General features: G+C 51.9%; 1 protein-coding gene across 1 annotated transcript; it reads right to left on the bottom strand.

The window, feature by feature from the left end:
• Window positions 1-12,288: 12,288 nt before the first annotated feature.
• Window positions 12,289-17,209, bottom strand: Sec3 (exocyst complex component Sec3). The gene is made up of 14 exons (XM_003743997.2): window positions 17,165-17,209; window positions 16,481-16,691; window positions 16,194-16,404; window positions 15,855-16,068; window positions 15,486-15,748; window positions 15,209-15,374; window positions 14,969-15,113; window positions 14,677-14,862; window positions 14,244-14,569; window positions 13,819-14,035; window positions 13,540-13,685; window positions 13,261-13,434; window positions 12,900-13,096; window positions 12,289-12,813 (listed from the first exon to the last, which is right to left on the bottom strand). Exons 1-14 carry the CDS (start codon window positions 17,207-17,209, stop codon window positions 12,618-12,620), a joined length of 2,697 nt encoding a protein of 898 aa, XP_003744045.1. The 3' UTR covers window positions 12,289-12,617.
• Window positions 17,210-17,751: the final 542 nt, after the last annotated feature.

Genomic DNA, 17,751 nt, shown 5'->3' with positions numbered 1-17,751 from the left:
AACTCTGATCTGAGGTGGGCAAACACGCCGGAAACAAATGAAGCGAAACTTCCGGAGGTCCCGCGGAAACGATTATCCTGTGGCTCTTTATGGCCTGACCGCTCCTCCTCGACGTCGCTCCGCCTGTAGGTTCAATCATATCGGGTTAGTTCGAGGGATGCTTGCGATTTATAGGCGATGTCAAAAACTGACGCGCGATTTCCTCAAGGGACTCGCATCAGGATGAAGCATCCTCGGCCAAGAAAGGCATATCGATTGCGCGTAACGGGCTCTCCCCTTGGCCTCCCCCGATTATACCGTATTGTCTCCGTTAAAAGGCCCGGCTTCATTTTTTTCTAAGCCCCCTTCCCGGCAGGCTTGTATGGAAGAGAGCTTAATAATAGAGCGAGGCTTCTATAAATGCGACAACGGTTGTCGAAGGTTCATATTAGAGAGAGGTTTGTCCCAGAGAGAGGCTTCCACAGTCAATGCTCCCGCGGACGAATCATCGCGTGCGTTGCCGCTTTCGCTCGATGGGTCGAGTAGCACAAATTCGCAATGAATACATGATTCCCGGTGCGACTATGAATTTTTCTCTCTCTACGCTCTGAAGGGGGGTTGAGCCTTGCGCATGCACATTCGGGCCCCGTTGATGTGTCGAGGGCCTAGTGACACAGCGGGGCCTCTACTCTGATAGAGAGATGCTTCTGATAGGGGAAAGTTTTTTTTATTTCAGACGAATTCTCCAGGACGCCTATTTGAGAGGGACGCTGATAATCGAGAGATTCCTCCATTATTCCGAACCTGATTCTTAGGAAGCTTGCAATTGAGAGAGACTCGAACTAGAGGGAGGCAGTCGCGGTTATTCTAGAGGAAATTGAAGGCATATCAGAGCGATCGCCATTGAACCCATGTTTGACATTCATGTTCAAGCGCGAGCATCTCCCAAGCTCTCCTGTTGATTGTTCCGAATTTCTGTGGCACGTGTTGCCCTTCAGGCAGTTGGTACTTATTCTAAGATCTATTAGGTGGAGGAAGGAACTCGCCCATAGAACATCTACGTCACGATTAACTCATGAGCGCGCACTGGCTGTCGAGCGTTCCTCTCGTTGGTGGCACTTGGGTAGCAATGCCGGGGCTGGTGAAATGATTGCACCTGCTACACGTGACGACGGACAGTCATTATCCAGAAGAAACGGCACAACGACCACCGAAGGAGCCGACACCGCGCAGAATGTCATCCTCTCTTCCCACCGACGCATCGCGCTCGGCGGCTCAGCCTTTCCTTAGAATCTTCATGCTTTCGTGTACAGATGTCGATCCCACCGAGAATGCTTTGGGTGAGACAAGCGAGATAGGTACATACTGGGGCCTCGGACGGAGCTCGAGCTACGTCGAGAGGACACACCTTGATTACTTTAACGAAATGCATGAAGTCGACAGATGAATAATTGAACCATACCGTGTGACGGGCGGCGAATGTCCGAGACGTGTAACAAAATAATACCTAGATGAGGCGCGATGTCGAATTTTGGGACAGCCAGAATTCGGTTCGAAGAATTTAGTTTCCCGACGGATTTCCAGCAGGAGCCTCTAACTAATATAAATATTCGGATGAGCAGAAAATCGGCTCAATATTGCACAACAGCGTGCTCCGCTAATCCTTCAAACATGGTTTGGCGAGCAAGTTTCGGAGGAGGACACAGAAGAGGGCCGGCACTACGGTCGTCAGCCGGGGGATACGAGCATGGGATCCAGTCGCAGGCCGGCTTGCCGATGACATCCGGTTCGGCTCTCTCATAGCCCAAAGCGGGGCTTCATCGCTCATTTGCTTCAATACGGGCGGTCAGCAATGGGCGCATTGAGAAATATTCCATTCCAGTAACGGAGCGCTTTTGCGGGGGGAAGTGCGAGAATCTTGAGCCGACTCCGCGAGTGTGAGGCTGCTCGGGCAAGCCGTGTTTTACATAAAGACCCCCAATCTACGCACAACGGAGTTGTCCTATACACGAAGGCACCCGGCCTGCTAAAGAAATGGAGCCGACCGAGTTTATAAAGTCCATGACGACAGATGCGACCAAAGGATGAGACGTGGAAGAAACTGCGTCCTAGTAAAGCGCTCTGTGCTCAGTCACCGCTCGCGAGGGCTTTCAGGCGATCGATTCTCGCGGATGATCGCGAAATATTCAGAGAATTCCCCGCTTCGAGCTGTCTCAGTGTGCGAGGGGAGTGTCAGCTCGCAAGCAACGATCTTTGAAGTACCTGCGGCGGGCGTACGAATCGACCACCTGACAGTCGGCTGCATGCACCAGAGAGAGACTAGCGACCATCAGTTCCACGAGTCGCGACTAGAAACGGACACACACAGGCAGACGGACGGACCGACCGACCGACTAAGCGACAGACGTACAAGCTTCAGGCCAACGAGCAGTCACCTAGGTGGCTGGTCAGTGTTCTAGTCGAGGAGATGAGCGCTCACGCGATACTCACTCAGTCGCTTCTGGTGCGGCCCCGAAGGCCTCCGCAATGCTTTTTCCTCAAAATCCCGCTATTATAGGCGCTCTTCCCCGCTCGAGCCTCGAGGAGCATTCCAATGTCGAAGTCTGCGGGGAAAGTCTTTCTCTTGCACGTCGAGCCCGAGGCGTCAAACCCAATCGAATATCGCGAATCGACTCGTGGTTTCCACAATTTTCGAACCCGCACAGTAAGCCGTACTGGAACTCGAACTGCCGCGCTTGAGAACTTTGAGCGATGCCTCTCTCGTGCGCTCGATCGCAAGCTTCACTTTCTGTGGAGATCTGTTCTCCGAAACGCTGCCTTGACTACATACAACGAGGGTAGGAGGGAACGATGACGCCGACGAGGACAAAGCAGTCCCGCAGATGCTCATTAAGCAGAAGCCCCCGTGCTACCGTTGTCGTAGCGAGGGCTTTGGGCGGCACGTGTTGCAGCAGCAGCAATTTCTCTCAGGCGACGACGGCGACACATTATGCAACTCACGCCCAAGACGAGCGCTAGACCGACCCAGCCAACGCCTCGATCGCCTGCGATGGATATTATCAGTGTTGCATTCGTTCGGCCGCTCTTCGGCTCGTTGTTTCGTTGAGCTTGGGGGGATTTCGTGAATTGCTCGTTATACTATTATTGTAATTACGTGCCGCCTCGATTCGATTCTCAGTCGAATCCGCTGAATTTAGAAACAGAGGATGGATCCCGATGATTCAGCGAAAGGTCCCTCTGAGCGAGAAGCTCCGTAGATCCGACATGGACCGTCGGTCGTTGGGCCTGGTTTCCCTGTGATTATTATTCTAGCGCTTCCCTGTCAACCGTCACATCGGAGCCGGATTGACCTCACGAACGAATGGCGGGCGAGTGAGCGCGCCGACAAACAAGACTGCTGGGACGGATTTCTCCACTGTACGGCATGACCACGTTGATGAGCACACTAACTTTAGTTGGGACGAGATACTTGAGCGTGGCTGCCTGCCCATCGAGCTCATCTTCGGCTCGCTCCCCATCTCGCGAGACTGTCTCTCTGCGACTAGTTGCTCGGTCAGTCGGTTGGTCGCTCCGTCGACCGGCCAACGAAGATCCACGGAAAAACCACAAAGACCTCAGTCTGCATCAGTGATAATTGAGGCCACTGGGTGTGTCCTCACCGTGTAGCGGGACCTCCCGGCCTAGATGTCTTGTTCGGTCCCCCTCGGAGCCGCTGTCGTCGGTACCGTCACCAAGGTTGCCACCGTCATGCCTTGACGGGCGAGTTAACAGAGCGAGCTGGCTCTCGCTTCGGGAGGTCGTGGAAAGGTTGCCCGAGGTTTCGAAGGAAACGTCGCTGAGGTGCGTTGGGAACTCACCGCATTACTTTCCGATGGACCTTTGTGGGAGTTGTGGCGCACACCGGCTGTTGCTCCCCCGATGGCGGCGGCGGCGCCGGCGGTGGGAGCTTTGCTGCTGCCCGCAGAGTAGCTAACAAACGCCAGGGGAGAACGGACAGACGGGGATGCTTCGCCCCCGGTCACAAATTCGATTCCGATCGGTGTCGTCGTTGTGATCTTCAGAGACCTTGTTTCCCTGTCTCTGCGTATGCGGCTCTCCGTTGCAAATCCAATCCCTTCCCGTCAGCACGATGAGCGCTCGGACCCACGTTCCGACAAGGGCCGAGTCGCTTCCAAACTCCATTCTCGGAAGTCAGAGTTGCAAGGAGGCCGCTCCCTAGGTCGTATCCCCTGAGAGCGACCTTCTCCCGCTGTCAAAGTTCCCAAGAATACCGCTTTCGTTACTCAATCAATTGGCCAATGAGCCGAGAATGCGCACTAATGACTGTCACTAAATCAAGGAGCTTCGGATCTGTCCACCGGCACGACAGATAGTTTCAAAAGAAAGCGACCGAATCGGCCAAGCCGCCAGTCAGGTCACGGTGGTCGCTCCTAAACCTCTGGCCGTCTAATCCGGAACGTGCACGGTTGAAGTTTATGGTCGCCAACCGTCTACGGCGACAAGGGAAACAACAACGACGACGACGACGAGGTCAAGAACGGCGGGAGCCAGTTTTGTGGCACCAGCATCCGCGGTGAGGTCGACATCGAGCGGACTATCACAACACCGAAGGGGTATGCGGGGTGAAGGGAAGAGAGATGCTCACGAGGTTCTTAGTTCCAGAGAGCGAGGATCCGCCAGTTCTCTGTGTGCCGTCGACTCGACTCGGCCGGGAACTCGATTGCGCTGCTATACGAACGAATGGCTCCTTGACGTCTTCAACCTTCCCACGCCGACGTACGACGCAGACTTCCCGTTGCATAGAACACCTCGCGTTTTTTCAGTCTGGAGGCGTGCAAGTCCTCACGTCAAGGGACTCGCCAACTTGGTTCGTCAGATGGCGAGGATCGATATTAGACCGACCGACTGGAGAGACGCCACTGACCATCAAACTGGCAGCGATCCCAACGTTTTCCGGGTAGGTATATGTACTCGGTGAGGACGCTTGAAATTCCCCGAGACGAGGACCGTTGTTCCGAAATTAACCGCAAAATATGGATCTGAATATGGAATAGAAGAGGACGGAGGCTCAGGGGATACTTGTAGCAATCGGCCAGCCGAAGTATGGGACGAAAACACGATGAAAGTTATACCTAGAATTGTCCTTCCCCGCCACGGAAGTAGGCGCATGCCTCGCGATCTTCGCGTGAGAGAATCGAATGTAGCGGTCGTGGAGCTTCATCGTCCGAAAAAATAAGCAACAAGAATTCAACACCCAAACACCGGAGCACGTGCTTTCGCTCGTGTATCGATTATAACGAGAGACTTGCTCACGTGTCGGGATTCCATTCTTTCCTGCTTCGGACTGCCGCTGATAAGTGATAAGCGGCAGAAATCCTTACGCGGTATAATATCAAGCGCAACGTCATCGATTAGAGACGAAGCTCCCTGAGAGCATTGCGGCTTCCCTGCAGGGATACGCATATACTGCAGGACTCAAATCAGCTGTTTCGTTCTTCATGCGAAACTCGCAACATTCGGAAGGGGAGATACCGTCCTCGCCACAACCTGATGCTCGGCGGGATCGGGGGAGTTCTCGCCGCAGAGGTTCGCAGCGATTTCAGACAGTCTATGGCAATCTCGGCCAAGGTTAGTACAGACCGACTCGAGAAAGTCCTCATCCCTCGATCCCTCTCGTCATCAAATGGTTTTTTGAAATCCTCCGAGCTCATTCCCACGATTTGATATCGCTCTGAGGAGCACGCGCCGGAAGACCCTATACCTTGGAAGCTTTGGATCATCTTATCTCCGCCTCCGAAACCCGTCAATCCGAACGCAGGGAGCAATTCTCCCCTCGATGGTCTGATTTCCGCCGTCAACTCGGCGATCGTATACGATTCGGCCATGAACAAAAGCTCATCACGAACGGAGCCGGCAGGATGAGGGGCCCCTCGAGGGCGAAGCCTCGATGTGGTTTCGGAGGGCTCGGATCTGCTAGATCCGCGACAGAGGAATCATATCTCCGATAGGGATATGGAGTTCACTTAACACAGAATCGGAAAATGCAACGTAAGTATAAAACCGGTCAGATGGCTGTCGATCCTTTGTTGTCCAGGATCCTGCTCCTCTTCCGGAGTCGGGCCAGCCCCATACGTAGAGGCCACAGGTCGACCACTCTCTGAACGGCTACCATACACACTGACGAGGTCCGACCGGAAGTTCTCGGGACACACTTAGGAAAAGCCTCCGCATCTTAATCGAAATCCCGAAATCTCTTTTGAGTTCTCGTCATTAGCTTGGTCCCGTGACAGATCCCAGGGATGCCCGCAAGTGCAGGATATTCATGGCTCGAACATATTCCGCGTGAGGCTCCTCGGGAGCGTCGGCGGTCGAAAAGAAAAATTATTCAGTTCCAGCGCTCCTTGAACGAGCTCAGCTGATCACCCCGCGCGGAGTGAAGTTCGCGAAAGAATCCTGTTGTACTTTCGACTGCAGTTAGTCACACGGAACACAGGTGCCGCATATTCGGCTCCGAGAATTCCGAATCGGGATGAGAATCCTAGGCTGGTTCTTTCGAGAGCAGCTTGCCATGAGCTCGATCCGACCTTTCATAATCAGCAGTTAAGCAGAGTTTGCCTCGGCTCGGCTCGAACTTCGGCTTACCTTCAACTCCCTACAGTCGGCAGCCTTCAAGTGGACGAGCAGATCACGAAGCTCAGGGTGTCGATGTTCAGGGTGTTTTGCTTCGCCGTCCACTTGCAGATAGGCTCTGGCTATGTTTTGATCCGGTTCAACACTTCACCAGGAAAGCGTGTTCTCCTGGTTTTGCGATGGAAGACCTACCATCCACACACCCAGTTCACATCCACCGACTTGAAACACCAACGATCCGTGCCTGCCCGACTGCCTGCAGTGTTCACCACTGCCTCCGTGTGTGTGAGTGTGTGTGTGAGTGAGTGTGAGTAGTGGTGTGTGGACATGAAATTCGGCTTGTACGCTCGTACGATTGTACGCCGTACTTTTGTACGCTTGTACGTATGCTTAAGATAGCGTACAATTGTACGCTATCTCAAGTATGAGGGAATGCGTACTAGATAAACGCGGGGTAAAGTGCGACAAATATGGAGTCTGTTGAAGGGAGAGTAGTGTAGACAGTGCTGCCTATGATCTTTGCTTAAGCTTCTCGCGCTATCGGGCTATCGCTTCCACTAATTTCGAAGATTAATTTCTCGCCACCATTAATCCCGTCGGATCCCTGTCGGACCTCATCGGATCGCAGATGGATCTCTCGGATCGCAGACCGATCCCTCGGATTGCAGACCGATCCCTCGGATTGCAGACCGATCCCTCGGATTGCAGACCGATCCCTCGGATTGCAGACCGATCCCTCGGATTGCAGACCGATCTCTCGGATTGGGAATCCTAGACTGATTCAGAATAACGAGAAGTTCTTTCCCGTTTGTGAAAATATGTCACCGCCCTCTGGACTGGCCACCTCTTGATGACTAATATCGAGGGGGCAGCGTCCGGTGTCGATGCTGAATATTATGTTGGACATGTACTGTATAAACGAAAATGACTTACTCAGTACGTAGCTTGCGGTCTGTACAGAGGTACATAGCTCCTAATTTAATAATGAATAAAAGCGATAATAAGTGCATGAGACATCAAACTGTCCTTATCGTTGATGGTCGCGGACGGCGAGGGGAGGGGGGCGAGGAGTCGACTTTTTCCATCCGATGGTAGAAAGCCTTTGGGCTCATCCGTCCGCATCAATGGGGAGTCACGGCACCGAAAACCTTGACATCACGCTCTAGTTCAACAGCTCATCGAACTATTCCTGATTTTGAGCTCGATGTGATACAATGCGATTGAATAATGGATGGCTGGGAATCGACCGTTCCCTCCCAGGAGTGGGAACTCCATGTCCACTCGCGATCAGATGAGATTGATTGACCTTGTAGCGTCACATGACGACTCATGAGTCATGACTCGTCTCGACATCGGAAAGGCTTTTTCTGAGCATTGGCTTTGTGAAGAGCAATATGACTGGACTTTATTCGAATCGGTATTCGAGCGAAGAGATGAACCAGGGGAGTATGAGTCATTCATAGGGCTGTAAATTTTTCACAGCAAAATTTCGCCAAAATCGCGGGCTTGTCGCGGCGAAAAGTCGGGGAAGTGAGAGAATCCGATCCCATGCAATTTCTTTGTTTGTTTCACTCGATATTTCTATTTCATTTACTAGCGCTCCCGGTCGCCGCTTCGCGGCGACTCGGTATCGCTAGACTCACTACACATGCGCTAGCTCCGAGTGCGCTGACTCCGAGTGCGCTGGCTTCGGGTGCGCGCCCCGTTTCCCCGCTTTCCCGTTTCCCTGCTTTCCCGTTCCCCTGCTCTCCCGTTTCCCCGTTTTCTCGTTTCCCCGTTTTCCCGCTTCCCGCTTCCCCCGCTTTCCCCGCTTTCCCGTTTCCCCACTTTCCCGTACCCGCGCTTTTATTCCATATGTTCTTCGGAAAATCTATACCCTTCACGGCCCCAGCAATTTTCAGCGAGATTCATTAGTAGAAAGACAGAGGCCAATGATGACGGCAACCCCCGATAGCCTTCTTAGGAGCTCCCGAGAATCCGCCCCCTCATAGTGCTCCAGCCGTTGAAAGTCCTGCGAATTCCCGTCTTTCTCTTTAAGAAAACTTTGATTCTCGATGAGAGGACCACTCAAAAAATTTCTTTATGTTGGGGGGTGGGGGGACCCATCACATGAGAACGACGACCCTCAGATGACCTTCCTGAAGCTCCCAGGAACCCACCCCTGAATTTTTGCGGCGATCGGTTCAGGCGTTTGTGAATTCTGCGAATTTAGGATTTTTCATTTTTTTTTTCGAGTTTTCGAATTTTCGTGGGTGGAGCACTCAAACAATTTTTTAAAGGTAGAAGGACTCATCGCATCGGGGAACTGACCCCCCTATAACCACCGCTAGATCCCCCAGAACACGCTCCTAAATTTTCACGACGATCGGTTCAGCCGTTTTCGAGTCTATAGGGTACCCCGGACATACAAACAGACAGACAGACAGACATACGTTTTTATATATATAGATAGATTTATACAACGGTAAGGGCCTGAGCCCGCGAGCCATGCGGCCGCATGTTGGTGACACCTTTCCTCGAGATATGCAGGCACATTGATAAGGAAGATAATATGGATGATTTCACTTGCGCTTGAATGTTGAGCAATGCCGCAGGCTCCTGATGTCGCAGGGGAGACTGTTCCAAAGCATGACCATGTGGTTCAGCGGTGATGACCTCGAGGACGCGTAAACGGTCGCCAGGGTTTTCGCAACGAGTTAGCGAGAAGGCCGTTCGGAGTCAACACTGGTGAAAAGGAGGGATGGCGGAAAATCGGGGAAGCGGTGGACAGATTGAAAAGACAGAGAGGCTACGCGGTATCGATATAGTTGGGAGACATTTGGAGTATTGAGTAGCTTAAGTAGGGGGGATGCTGATGTTCAAGGAGGAAGCCCAAAAATCGCTCTTAACGCGTTGTTTTGAGAGACCTGGATCAGACAAGACACAGTTGTTGGCAGGATCCCCATACGGCAATACAGTAGGAAATCGAGCTATTTACAAAGGCGTCGAGGATTCTGGCGAGGTGCCTCCGCGGGAAACCGAGTCGCCGCAGTCGATGGAGACAGAAGACAAAGGTGATGAGTTTGGAGCGAAGCTTGGTGGCGTGGTCTCGCCACTCTAAGAAGTGATCCAGAACCACACCGAGGCATGGAGCAAAGGGCGAAACGGAGAGCGGTATCTTGTCCAAAACCACAGATCCATCTGCGATAGGCTCATGCGATCGCCAACGTTGGAAGCATAGGAGGTTTGTCTTCTTGGCGTCGACGAGTTCGGGAATGAATTGAGTGAGAAGTCTCATTTCGAGCCAAGAACGAGAGAAGCTGTCCCCGCAAGCCCGTCGGAACGATGTGATTCCAGTATGGTGTAAGAGTTTCTCACCATCGAGCTCGATCCCTTCCGGCTTTTCGTCTTGAGGCTCGTAGTGCGATCGATGAGTCCTCCGCGAAATGCCTCAATGAGTTGGGAATAGGAACAACAACGGACTCGGTTCGGAGGGAATCCTCGACGCAGCATCAAGAACCTATGAAATGGTACACGATAATCATTTGAAGGGAAAAGCTGGAGGCCAGAACGCCGATTCACGGAGCTGAATCGAGACCATCTTGCCTTTGCATCGCCCAATACTGGGAGAATGCGGTCATTCCGTAGATGCGGCTTAAAACACGAGACGTAGGACGGGGAGTCTGTGGAAGAGAGTCCGATTATAATATACCAATGGCGCCATCAGCTACGTCGAGAACAGGGATACACCTAGAAGGGCCGCGTGGACTTACAATGCGGGCCTTCGCAGAAGAACTTTTTCGTCCCCCATCCAGAAGAGGGGGGGGGGTGAGCCGGTCCCCGTCCTTCCGGACAGCAGTGCACTCTCCGGTCTCAAAATCCCGATAGTACAGGGAGGTTGCTCCACGAAAGTTATTCGCCAGATTTTGCACGAGAAGGGTACCGTCGCTTTCTAGTTGCACGCGGATGGACGGGCCACGCTCGCAGTGCGAGGTGGAAATGTACACATCGTCGGCCATCGCTCTCAAAATGTCTAATGATCGTCGGCGATAATTTCCACTTGGAATGATTTCGTTGTCTACACCAACTTTTTCGGGCTGATCCACACAGCCAAGGTTTAACGTTCCGGGTACTGTTATTCACATTGCTTCCGAGGACGGATCCATAGAGCAAATGTACCCGGGAGGATCAAGGCCGAGTACCTGCATATTCTTCCGGTAGCAGGGATCAAAGCCACACCGCCTCCCGCGCGAGCGGCGTCGTCGCGGCTATGCACGTTTGCACGAGTAGTGACAAACGCGCTAACCACTCGACCACCCGTCGGTTCGTTGTCTACACCAGTGGTTCCCAACCTTTTTCTTCAGGGGTTCCGTAGGGGTTCCGCAGACTTTGGGGTTCCGCGCAATCCGCCACGGAACCCTAGGAACGACAACGGACTCAGTTCGGAGGGAATCCTCGATGCGGCATCTAGAACCTATGGAATGGTACGCGATAATCATTTGAAGGGAAAAACTGGAGGCCAGAACCGTCCCCCGGTCCTTTATTGGCCTGAAAACGTCTCTCTGGAGGGAGCGAATTCTAACGTATGCGGGATGGTTGCGGCAAGGGGCGCGATGACGACCGCTCGCCCCGGGCGCCCCCGATCTTAGACCCGGGCTTGTAAGAGAATCACCAGAAGGCCGATTTACGGAGCTGAATCGGGACCATCTTGCCTTCGCATCGCCCAATACCGGGAGAATGCGTTCATTCCGTAGATGCGGCTTAAAACACGAGACGTAGGACGGGGAGTCTGTGGAAGAGAGTCGGATCATAATATAGCAATGGCGCCGAGGGGCACACCGCCGTTCGAGTCGGTCAGGCAAAAGATCCATGGCTCCTGCCAGGGCTCGTTCGAGGAGCTTTGGAGAGAGTGGTGGGAACAATTCTAGGCTTGAAAATGCATTTCCCGCCGAAGTCATCGCTTAGCTCGACTAGGGCCGAGCGAGGTTCTATTCCATAATCTGTATATGTGATATAATGTAAGCTTTATGAAAGCTGAGACCACCTCGGTTATATCAACTTCTTGGACGACAATGCAACTTAGAACGATTGATGATTGCTCAATTGCTCAGTCAGATGACAGAGCAGCTGATGACGATGATCTGGGTCGGAATCCGCCCAGAGGTACCGCGCGGTTCATTAGATAGCGACGATCTCAGAAGCAAGCTCTTCGTAGAGCTTTCTTCTGGTGAATTGAGAAGGTTATTCGAAAATCGAGAGACACCGTTCTCCCGTCGATGAAAAATTCACTAGCTTGAGCACCACCTCACGGATTAAGTCCTTTTTTGAGGCACAAGGATCCTCGGGATCTCCGACCGAAAGTCCGATCCGGATACATCTCGTCGGGAAGTGCCTTGGTGCGAAAGAAATTCGAACGACAGATGGGAGGGGGAGCTTCTGGTTTGAAAGAGTCGCGATTGAGATTAAGCGGTTTTCTCTATAACCAGAGGGGAGGAAGAAAGCCGACTCAGGTCAAGCATACCAGCTTACGGCGCGGATTCTTAGCTCCGGTTTGGAGCTCGAAATTCAGGAATCGCCCGGGGTAACAAAGTTTCTTAGATAAAATTAGCTCCTGTGGAATAAATTCAAGCGGGAGGGGTTCGTTGCCAACATATACAGAATATATATTATTTTATTATTGCGGACAACAAGTCGCCCCGAAGTATTATCTCAATCGAGGCACCGATGATACTCCGGAACGATCTGTGCTCCAGGCTAGGTCCCGCATCAACCTCCGATGGTTAGAATGAGGCCTCAGATGTGAGCCGGTCCATCAGGCAAGGAACTGCAATCCTGAGATCGAGAAGTGCGGGTCCGAATTCCTCTATTTCGAAGAAATCGGGTCTCGGAATCTCCGGGTGAATTGGGGAGTTCAGAGTTCGATTTTCAGCCTCCGTCCTCGCGTCATACTTCTCGGCAGAGGTTCTCCTGCCCTGGACAACTGGAGCTCGATATGAAAGCAGGTCAATTCTCTCCCTGTGGCTCGCCCCTCAATGTTGCTTAGCAATGTCGGAGAAATACTCCAGGAGGTCGTCGATGGAGAACTCGAGGGATATCATCGATCCTGAGTAGCAGGTTTCCAGCAGAGCTTGGATGGAGTTGTACTGTCGGATGAACTCATCTTGCATGTGCCGCCACACAACTTGCAACAGGTTTTCTTCCGGTGAGAGATGCTTCTCCACTTTTCTGGAATGAACGGGATCAAGACGACTCGTATATGCATGCTTGCATGGGAAGGCGTAACGTGCAGCTAGCGATTCCAAGCAACTCACTTGTACAGAGCTTCAAGGCCTCTCTTCACTTCACGACCTGGGAATTCCTTGATCACTTTCCGCAACTCCGATTTCGAGTACTGATGAATGAAGCAAACGTCGGATTTCTTCGTTCCGGTGTCTATTCTCGCCTGCACTCCCTCGAAGAAAATATTCAATTTCTCCAGAGGGCGGCCGAAGTAGTTGGTGACATAGGACTGAAGCGAAAGAATCCCAATATGAAGTTCCACGTGGGATTTTGTTGAACTATACTATATTTTGATTTTATGATGGCGCTCGCGCCATCGAGCGTCGCCGGCTCCGCGGACTGATTCGCATTATTGGAGGAATGTGATACAAGCTTATCTACGCAGGTACTCACCTTCAGAGCATATTGATATCGTTCCTTCGCTTCCTTGCGCTCGTCCTCGAGTATTCGAAGCTCATAGAGCCCGGTGAACATATGATGATAATTCTCCATGCATACCACCTCTGGTGGTGTACGACCGTGCTCCACAGAGAGGCGAACGATTCCGTCGAATATCGCGTGCACAATCTGCAATGGACATCATAAGTCATTGAATCGAATAATCGCAATCGACGTCGATGTCCTTCGCCCAGAGAGTTCCCCGATCAGGAGACAAAAGAGCGAGACATTCACCTTAGAGTACCACTTCTGGAGATCGCTCCGCCGGTCGCTCCCTTTGAATACGGCTTCGCACTGGGTCGCAAACTCCCCGAAATTGCTCACGAAGCTCAAAATCCCACACTTATTGCGTCGAGGTGGTTTAGCCTCGTTTATGCTCGCTGTGAAAGGAGGAAATTAGTATTCGCAATACGGTAGGGCTGGCTTTTCGCCGAGCGGAATCGAGGCGCAAATAAGCAGCGAGGATCGAATAAGGAGCTGGTGACTGCAGCCGGCTACAGAGATGACACGTACCCATGTGAGCGCCCATGAACTGATCGAAATTCCTCTTGGCATTGACCAGAGCCATTCCGTACAGTTTGCATAAATACGAGCCAGCGTCCTCGGTCTGTATCGTATGATGACAGAGTTTCACGAGGAGGTACATCGAATATACACCGTCGTAGGTGGCAACAAATTTGTTCAGCTCATCTTCGAGAGTTTTGAACAGAGTCGCCATGACATCTCTGACCTGCAAGGGACGTGTCCGATAAGCTCGAAGTCGTTTGCGCAGAGAAGTATTTTTGAGGAGATAGCTGCTTCTGTATCGAGGAGCCATGTCGATAAGCAGGAAGAATTCCCGATCGAATCCCATTGCCACTTGCCATAGCGCGACAATGAATTTGAGACAATGAATGTCCGATCGGAATTCATTCCTCGATTTCGGAATCATAACTTACTTCTAGGCTGACGTCCCTGTCTCGTTTCTTCAACCGACTGAGCATCTCATCGCTCGAAGTGTGAGACACAGAATCGAGATCGTCGACTGATGTGAATTTGGAGGGAGTCCGTGATCCGGATGATATTTCGCTACTCTCAACGCTCATTTGTACATTTTCGGCTCGCCGAGCTTTCTCGGTTGTCGTCAGGTCAAGGAATTCAATGCAGAACTGTTGTTCGCTCAGATAGGCTGGTTCAAGTGAAGTCAGAATACATTCCAGAATCAGGTCGAACAGCTGTCTCGCGACTGCATCCTCCTTCGTGCAGAACTGTTCACTGGCCATACCTGCGGCTCACGATTGCTTCACGTTAGAGAGCTCGGAAAGGCACGGAGAATCTTTAATGACAGCCCATCGAATCGAAACTCCACGGAATTCGAATTTCAGAACTCACCCAGGAGAAAAGTGGTACGCGACTTAGTCGGAGTGCTGGACGCGCCTTCCTGTGCGTTCAGCACCAATGTACCTTTCTTCGTGTCCAGGGTACCGCTAGCGCTGCGCGATTCCTCGAAACGCAGTTTTGAGTTGGCTTGTTCGAAAAACACCAGGATTTCTTTGTGGTAGATGGTCCGGAAGCGGTCTGAGGAGAGAAAGTGGGATCAAGTTGACAAGGCTCGCCGAATTTCCTTTCAGTTTCACATGAATGAGATTGAGCGATGACTCGATCGGGAAAAGCATGCAATTACCGAGATATCTTTCTTTTATGGCCGCATACGTGCTGTTGTTGTTCCTTTTGAGCCAAGCCATCAGAGGAGAATAATGACGGAGCGCATCGTGTACCAAGTCATGCTTGCGCAGCACGGCCTCCCCCGCTGCCAGTGTTCGTCGTCCCTGAAGAGGGGCAGGTTGAAGTCAATCTCTTCCGTGAGCGCTATCGGATCTGAGGATTTTGGTGTCGATTATTATCATTCGACTCAGGGACTCACCGATCCGTAGTCGACGCTGATCTTGATAAGTTGGTCATTCAAGTAGTGGGACAGATTCCTCGTGAAAGACTGCATGAGACTGTCGAGGAACTTCATTTGATCTTTGATGGCGGTCATCTCCTTCAGATCGGGATGCAGCTCAATCGACATGGCTTGCTCCAAGGCACTGGAACGTGGCTGACGTAAGTTTCGTGCGGGGAGCGCGTATCGCCTCGACGATTCCCGGTCAGGGGTGATTTCCAGCCGCGAGAGCGGTCAAGCAATCGGTGGTACTTACGTCGCCGCCTCCAGATAACGTGGGACGGAGTCCTCGGACTCGAACTTCATTGGGTTCACTATGATCATACGGTGCTCATGACTGAGATCCATCTTATTGACGATGTTCTCCACGAGCGTGCGGAGCTTGAGGATGTTCTCATTCTGGACGTGGATGACGGCATCCTTCTCTTCCATACGCATCACTGAGTCTCGAACTTCGCGCAGGAGATTGTCATAGGTATCCAATTTTACTTCGAGTTGGGAGGCTTCATCGATGACAGTCTGCAATGTTGAGCCTGTGTGCTGAAATCCTCTCCCAACGGAGGGGGAGCTTCACGAGGGGAAAGCTCGCCCGGCATTCTCAGAATCAAGACATAGGGATACCCACGTCGAACAAGGTCATGAGCGCTTCCACTTTCTTCTCGCTCTCCATGATCGCGTGAACATTCGTTGCATCGATGCTCGCTAATTGTCGATTCAATTTCTCTGTGAAAGCTTCCGCGTCGGAGATGGCGAAGTTGTACTTGACCATCAAAGACTCTAGATCACGTTCTTCCTTCTCGGTGAGCGCCTGGTATTCGTTCACTTCGAGCTCACGTTCACTGTGGAGAAATAGAGACCCAAGACTTCATTCCATCGGGACTTCAGAATCCACGAGAAAACGGAAAATCCGGAAGAGCAGCGCTTGAGTTACCCCCCAGAGGATCGAGAAAAGTGGGAGCCTCACCTGCCAGGAGCATTAATTTTCGCCGCAAGATCCGAAGTCCCTAAGATATCTTCGAAAAGATCACTGCGACAGTTTTTGAAATGTATCTGCTCGTTTTTCGGTAGGCATCGAGAATATCGGTACAAGCATCTGACGAATCCCTCCTTCTCGGCGACGGTCGGCGCCGTCCATTTGAAGACTCGATCGACATGGATCTCGAAGTCGACGGTCTCTGGAATCAACCAGCCAAAACGCATGTGAGGTTATTTTTCTCCTCTTCTTCCCTTCGCCTTCTTCGCTCATCATACCTTTGTCACCGTCGCTCTTCAGATCGACAGTTTTGATGTCCTGGAGCTTCCATTTCGCTTTCCGTGATAGATCTTTTTCCTTGATCCAATGCAAGTAGACTTTTGCATTCTGATCTGTCGTGAGAGCCAGCCATGAATACTTCTTCTTGCGATTTTTAGTTTTCTCGACCTTGATGCAGTCCAGGATCCGATACTTGTCTTCCGGGAACAGCTGAAAATGCGAATAGATTCTCTTGCTGAATTCGCGGACCTGCGGCCTTCTAAATTGCGAAACGGGTCTCCTGATCCGGACTCTTCCGGTCATGAGAGGATTTACGAGGCGAGACCGATTGCACGCTCTCAATGAATGAAGCCTCCTCGGATCGCGAGCAGAAACTAGTCTGAGTCAGCCGTTAATTTTTGTTCCCGCTGACAGGCCACATCGACCGCCCGCAAGGTTTATGGGTCCCTTTCGATATCGGGTAGGTAAATCAGTCCCTGAGACTATACCGGCTACCAAACCCGGAATAGTGGAATACCTTGCACCGGAATGGTGCCCCCAGACCGTCTCATCGTCGGCTCACTCTGGATCTAACTGAGCATGATTATGGGGGATTCTCTCCTCGCTTGCGACTACTAGATCAATAGAATTTGTCGAGGTCGGATAATACACCCTCGGTGAGCCGTCCTCGACCTTAAGCTTACCGGAGCGAGAAGCTTCTTTGATTGAGTCACGCGGTCGTCGATCATATCGAGTTTTTAACTTCAGCTGAAACACTGAATTCTTTACGGACTTTATAACATTGGAAGGAATTCGCCTTAACTCGGCTCCGCGTTCGAAAGGTCCCGTCGGCATGTAGCCTGTCAGTACCGCAGAGGGTGAGGGTTACTGTTGTGACCCTCTCCACTCTTCCACATCATAGTACGAAACACGATGATTTATTCCGAGACGAGAGATGAGAGCGTCGTGATCCTACATGCTGCACACAGCGGCAAACTCGAAACGCTTTTCACGGCACCGGGGCGAACAAATGCTACTCCTTGGGAAATGAGGGAGGCTCCAGCATTAAAGACCTCCTCTTGCTGAGACGAGCCTCGAATTGGTATCGCATGACCGTGCGTACGAGCCGATGGGCTTCGCGCGGCCGGTGTGCATTCGATTTTCCTTGACCAGTCTGGTAATCCACCGCAGGTGCGCGGTGTTTCAGATGGAGATACGGGGAGGCAGTGTCGCAGGGCAAGACTGGCTTCTGGCTCTCACTCGCAGAAGACCATTTCCTACCTTAGAATAC

This window comes from Galendromus occidentalis, unplaced genomic scaffold (assembly GCF_000255335.2).
Source record: "Galendromus occidentalis unplaced genomic scaffold, Mocc_1.1 scf7180000077456, whole genome shotgun sequence".
Lineage (NCBI taxonomy): Eukaryota > Metazoa > Arthropoda > Arachnida > Mesostigmata > Phytoseiidae > Galendromus > Galendromus occidentalis.
Note: the sequence above shows the minus strand (reverse complement) of the source record. Positions and strands in the feature narration are given on the sequence as shown.

Excerpts from the sequence above, each read along its gene's own strand:
- Sec3 (XM_003743997.2), bottom strand. The coding sequence starts at position 17,209 with ATGATCGACGACCGCGTGACTCAATCAAAGAAGCTTCTCGCTCCG. Across the intron at positions 16,405-16,480 it reads GAAGAGCGACGGTGACAAAG|AGACCGTCGACTTCGAGATC; the intron begins GTATGATGAGCG and ends GGTTGATTCCAG. Across the intron at positions 15,375-15,485 it reads CGTTATCTGGAGGCGGCGAC|TGCCTTGGAGCAAGCCATGT; the intron begins GTAAGTACCACC and ends GCCACGTTCCAG.